This window comes from Triticum dicoccoides, chromosome 7A, assembly GCF_002162155.2.
Source record: "Triticum dicoccoides isolate Atlit2015 ecotype Zavitan chromosome 7A, WEW_v2.0, whole genome shotgun sequence".
Classification (NCBI taxonomy): domain Eukaryota; kingdom Viridiplantae; phylum Streptophyta; class Magnoliopsida; order Poales; family Poaceae; genus Triticum; species Triticum dicoccoides.
The window spans coordinates 658,955,988-658,962,136 of NC_041392.1; the positions used below are offsets into that span (position 1 = coordinate 658,955,988).

The following is a 6,149-nucleotide window of genomic DNA, read 5'->3' on the forward strand; positions in this document are numbered from 1 at the left end:
CGACAAACTCTCTCGAGGCCACCCCAAACCCTTGAAGCGTTGTCGAGGCCACCCCAAACCCTAGAGATATATATGCTTGTTTTTTTCATGTATATATGCTTGTTTTTTTCATATATATGATGATATATATGCTTGTTTTTTTTCATGTATATATGCTTGTTTTTTTTCTTATATATGATGATGTATATGCTTGTTATCATAATTGTTTTTGTGTTGTAGAAGAAAATATTTTTTTCCATGCAAAAGTTACATTTTTAGAAAAGTTCTATATATCTAGCTAGGAAAGGAAGAAGAAGAAAAAGAATGAGAGGAAAAAGGAAAATAAGAAGAGGAAGAAAGGACAAGAAGAGGAGAGGAAGAAGAGGAGAAATAAATAAGCAGAAGAAAAAAGAAGAAAAAGAAGAGGAGAAGAAGAAAGTAATAGAGGAGAAGAAGAGAAAATAGAATATTTCATCTCCTCTATTCATTTGTTCTTCTCCTCTTTTTTTCTTCTTTTTTTCTTCAATCTTCTCCTCTATTAATATCTTCTTCTCCTCTTTTTATTTCTTCTTCGTCTTTTTATTTTTTTATCGGATATGTCATTGTCGATATACCCCTTGTCCTGATAACTTCAACACGAGGGGGGGGGGTTCGACCTACCCCCTCCCTAATAACATTATTTTCCCATGTATGTATGTCGTCGTTGTCGATATAACCCCCTCCCGGATAACTTCGGCCGTGATAACTTATACCACGGGAGCACCCCCCGGCCCTCTCGCTCGACCAAAACTCTCGAGGACACCCAAACCCTAGAAAAACCGATGTCGGTCTCCTACCCCCTCCCGCTGCGCCCCTACCCTTGAAGCGTTGCCGAGGCCACACCAAACCCGGAATAAGCTAGGTCTACGTTTGCCACTAATATATCCACATGTTGTCATGTTTTTGTAATAATTGCTATGTTGTAATATTTGCAGAAACAATGGAGCACGGACAAGATGAGGAAGCAGAACAGGTGTTGGGGGACATAATCTTAGCCGGAGGTGATGTCTTGTCGTACCTTAACGACAATGATGGTCTGGAAGAACAGGGTGAAGAAGAAGCAGGCTACGGTGATCGAAGAATGGAGGAGGAAAGACATGATTATGATGGCTCCGGTGACCCAATGCTGGTGCAAGAAGGAGCCCGTGGTGACGGCTCCGGTGACCGAACAGAGTCCGGCCAGGTAAATATATTAGTTAAGCCTGTGATGACTAGCTAATTGATGCATTCATTGTTTTGGTATGTACACATATTAATTAACTCTTGTCTTTCTTCCTTTTTTAGCCCTCCGAATCGAGCACAAATTCGGTAAAGAGACGAGGCCCGAAGAAAAAGTTGCACTCGGATGAAAGGTTTGAGATCATAGCAATCGCGCGTGACGGCCAACCGATTGAACCCATCCGGACAAAGGAAGCATTTTCTTCTCAGTGCGGGGTTTTTGTTAGGGACAAGATCCCGATCAGCATCCAGTAATGGTATAAGCCTAAGAACGAAGACCCTGAGGTGTCTTATGTCAATGATATGCAGAAAGATGATCTTTGGACGGAGCTGAAGGCAAATTTCACCCTACCGCCAGAGGAGGATTTTGAGAAGCCAGTTAAAGAGCAATTAATCAAGTCTCATGCTCTTAAGAAAATGGTAGACCTATTCAAGAGGTGGAAGAATGTGCTGAAAACGTTTGTCGACAAAGAAGAGACACCATAATTCATCGGCAGATATGAGAAGATCAGAGATCACTAGCCCGCATTTGTGGCCTACAAGACATCGGAAAAAAGTAAGAAGATGTCGTCGACAAACAAGAAAAATGCTGCGAAGAAGAAGCTTCACCATCGCACGGGGTCAGGTGGCTACCTCAAAGCCCGGCCTAAGTGGGCCAAGGCTGAGAATGATCTGCTTGATAAAGGGATCGAACCAGAGACAATGAACTGGCTAGACCGTTGCCAGACTTGGTTCGTTGGGGCTGGCAGAACCTTGGACCCTGTATCAGGGAAATGCGTTTGGACGGATGAGAAAATGAACATACCAGTCAAGAAGCTAAAGCTCTATATCGATGCAACACAGCAAGGGATGTTCGTTCTAGACAGAGAGAATGACAAGCTCACAATGGCCCTCGGGAATCCTAAGCACCCTGGACGGACACGAGGCACGTCAGGCTCCATTCCGCGGAAGGCTGGTTTTCCGGACGTAGGCGGTTACAAATGCCAGGAGAGGAGGAAAAAAGTGGAGCATGCCCAAATTCAGACGTTGCACAAAAGGGTTCAAGCGCTAGAGGATCGAGAAGTAGCTCGCAGCAAGCGACCTGCCGAAACTACCCTCGAAGCTACCCTGCCATCTCAGCAGAGAAGCAACGTGGCTTCCACCGAGCTGCTTCAGCCGGAGCATGTCTTGACGGCTCCTGCTAGCTACCCCGTGGATGCTATCACGGAGTCTCAACATTGCCACCTTATGACGCAATGGCAGAACTTCAAAGTCAAGGCGGCTGTCGGCACTGTTCGACCTACTGAACCCGGCGCAACTTTTCATTGTAGTCCGATTCTAGAAGGATATGCCAGGGTGACGGTGGACGAAATAACGGAGGGATTTGAGGACCTCCAGCTTGACTAGCCTACCGGTGAAGGGGAGACTCGGCTGGGTTCTTGTCTATTGACTCCATGCGTATGGCGGAAGGAGCTCATCAAGCTTCTGAACTGGACGCCTCCTCCTCCTCCTTCTCCTCCGGCGAGTCAGGGCACTCTGCCTCCTCCTCCACCGCCTCCTCCTCTGGCGAGTGATCAGGGCACTCAGCCTCCTTCTCCGGCGCGTGGCGGGACTCTGCCTCCTTCTCAGCCTGCGCCGGCGCGCCCGAGCGGCCAACCTCCACTACAAGAAATACGGTCAATTATGACTCCCCATTTTGGTCGTTGATTCGTCATTTATAGTTCATTGACCTTTCTTTGACCAAATTCAGAAGGTCAACAGTTGGCCGTCAAGAACGAACAAACTTGACCTTTTTGGAATTTTGGTCATAACTAGACTAAAGACCAAAATTTCAGAAAGGTCACTACCCATTTGCCTGAGCCACGTAGGATCTGACGTGGCTGAGCTGACGTGGCATTGTTAGTGACCAAATGGAATCATCATAAATTTCATAGCCCAATCCACCAATCTAGCCTACATGGGCCTGGCCCAATCATCGTAAATTTCACATCCCAATCCACCAGACATGGGGCCAGCCCAATACCTACTTTCTTAATTGAATTGGTTTGATTTATTTGGGCTGATGCATTATTTTATCAAAAGCATGCACATTTAAGGTAGGCCCATTAGAAAACAAATACAACATAATAAAATATTTCATATATTTCATTTCAGCAACACATCACATGAAATACAATACATCATCAATCGACTCCTCTACACAACAAGGTTCAAGGCCCAACAAGTGCACAAGGGCACATCAACATAGATTGGACGAGAAGCACAAATTTTAGCTGATCACACATAACATCAATGAGAAGCACGAATATCGTGTACCATCACTAGTACACATACTTTGTCCCGTCACCCAAGCACCAATATTGTGTCAATCTACTGTCTTGTGTCAATATTGTGTCCCAGCTTCTCCCTGCCCAAATGGCAGGATGATCTGCTGATCGATGTACTGCTCCAGCACCACCTCCCGCTACCACTGGTGGAAGATCAGCTCATCAATCATCTGCACACGAACATACCAAGAAGATTAACCTATTTATCCTACAGTAGTTTGTTTCTAAACATGGGCATCAAATCAACACCAACACTGAATTAAAATGCACAAAAGAATGGAGCATAGCCATATGTACAGCCTAAGAAATTCAGGTTTGAGCAATTCTTGATACTACAATAAATACATAACAGCCAAAATTTCGATCCATGGACACCAGATGATAGAAAAGGTACTAAGGCACTACTTGCTACTGAAAACCAAAGCAAGGTATGAAGCACAAGCCAGGCCAAAACTGGTACCAAATCCAGAAATAACCATTTGATGCAATATAGCACTAGTTTCACTTTAGCATATGTGCCTAATTATGCAGGTATGTAGGATGACTTCAAGAAAAAATGGAACTGCAGGGGAATGGAGGATGGGGAGGGACAGGGGGGTGCTACCTGCAGGAAGACATTGGCGACTCCAAAGATTTGAAGTGTTCCACAGGCTGGGTGCCGTGGTGAATATTGTGCAGTACAGGGTGTTGTAACAACACGCATACCTTCGTTTCATGGACTTTACCTAGCGCGCACTCTAGCTTGTGCTCCAGACCGCGGAGCTCTGCCGCGGTTGTGCCGGACGGCAGGTCTTCTCCTGTCTGCCTCCTCACGCTGGCCTCTAGGTGGTCACGCTCATGCCTCAATGTTGCGATATCCGCCAACAGTTTCTGTGTGCAAGAATCATACAGATGAATCAGAATGCAGTTAACTCTGAGTGTAAAATAACTAGTACTATGAGTAGATGTGTTTGTGTATTAACCAGATATTCACCATGATTTATGCCCTCGTAGCGCTCGATTAAGTCACTCCAACTGAACAAATGACAAGTGAAGGAGTTTGTCAGCACTATACACTAGTACTATCAATTGTAGAGTGGATATATAGAGACAAGTAATCAAATTTATGCATTATGTACAAGTTTCAGCACTATACGACTATGCATGTAGTGTAGATATTGAATGCCGACGACTGGTACTTGTTTAACTTGAGGCTGTGTGTGCTTGCATTAGACCCAATCGCAGGTGGGCACAGGAGTAGCTGAATCTAACGGTAGGATTACAGTGAGAGGTAAATCAAAAGCATCGTCTGACTAAGTGGTCACCGAACACAAGGAGAGCACCCTCCCCAATACTGTAGCTACGTCTGAAGTCTGATGGCATGCCAAAGTTTATTCTACCATAGAGTAATTCTACAAATACACTGTAGAGTAATTTGGACATGCGAATCACAATGGTAATTGGTAAATTACTTCTGATCAAACCGGGAGGGAGCACTGAAATAGCAGGGGATTCATTGATCGGTGAATGTACCCGTCGTTGGTCCTCGAGACGAGGTTGGGCTCCACGGCGGCGTCCACGATCTGCGGCGGCTCCGGCAAGGTCTGCGCCGCGTCGGAGCAGGCCGGGAGACGAGTGCCGTGGCGCAACCGCCACCAGCACCTGCCGCCACGGGGAAGGGGAACTCTCCACCGCAGCATGTCACGGACGGAGGGGGGTGGATTCCGCGAGGCTCGCGCGTGGGGGCGCGCGGTCGGGCCACTGGACTTGCGCCCACTGGCTGCAGGCCATGGCTGGGATCGACGGCGCCGGGGACGCCCCTGCCGCTCGGCTGCCCGAGTTCGACGGTGGGACGCAGGAGCTTCGAGAAGTGGGAGAGAGAGGGGGAGCTCGATGCGATCTGAGATCGAGGGGAGGGTAGGGCGCCGTCAGTGGTGGCGGCGAGGGCATGAAGGGGGCGGGGCTGGATCGAAAAACTCTGGGAAGGGGCGGGGTGCGGGGGACGGCGGCGGCGTGAGGGTGGATTTGGGGGCGGGGGAGAGGCGGCGGCGGCGGGAGTGGATCGGGGGAGAGAGGACGGGATCTGAGTTAGGGTTTGGGTAGTTGGGCTGCGGTGGGGTGAGAGGGTGAGGGGATGAGGGCTGCCGTTGGATCCGGAAACATCCGACGGCGGTTGATGCATGATCCGTGTGATATGCCCATGGATCAATCAGAACGCAGCAAATCATTTGATGACCTTATGACCATATAAATTGATCATGATCGATTCAAGATAAAAATTTCATTCCATTTTTCAATGCTCAAAATGAGTTTTTTGTGAAAGTCCTATCAAATATTTGTTCAAATGGTATTATATTTTGCACAAGTTTACATCTTGGATTTGCAAACAATATTGATAAAGGGAGTTTTCATTTTCTTTGAACGAAAAAATCATTTTCCATTTTTTGAGTGCCTAAAATGAGTTTTTTTGTGAAGGACATACCATATATTTGTTGCAAATTTGTACCAAATCAATTTTCTAAAATAATAGGTCATATTTAATGCACAATTGACCAAATGGTTGGGTGTCAAAAGCTCTTATCCACCTCTCGTGAAAAAGACAAATTTCTACTGATTCAACTGGAAACG

The 6,149-nt window shown here is 46.6% G+C and overlaps 1 protein-coding gene across 1 annotated transcript; it reads right to left on the bottom strand.

Moving 5' to 3' along the window:
- Positions 1 to 3,613: 3,613 nt before the first annotated feature.
- Positions 3,614 to 5,508, bottom strand: LOC119327380. The gene is made up of 4 exons (XM_037600494.1): positions 5,055 to 5,508; positions 4,505 to 4,556; positions 4,147 to 4,412; positions 3,614 to 3,712 (listed from the first exon to the last, which is right to left on the bottom strand). Exons 1-4 carry the CDS (start codon positions 5,219 to 5,221, stop codon positions 3,709 to 3,711), a joined length of 489 nt encoding a protein of 162 aa, XP_037456391.1. The 5' UTR covers positions 5,222 to 5,508; the 3' UTR covers positions 3,614 to 3,708.
- Between the last annotated feature and the right edge of the window lie 641 nt (positions 5,509 to 6,149).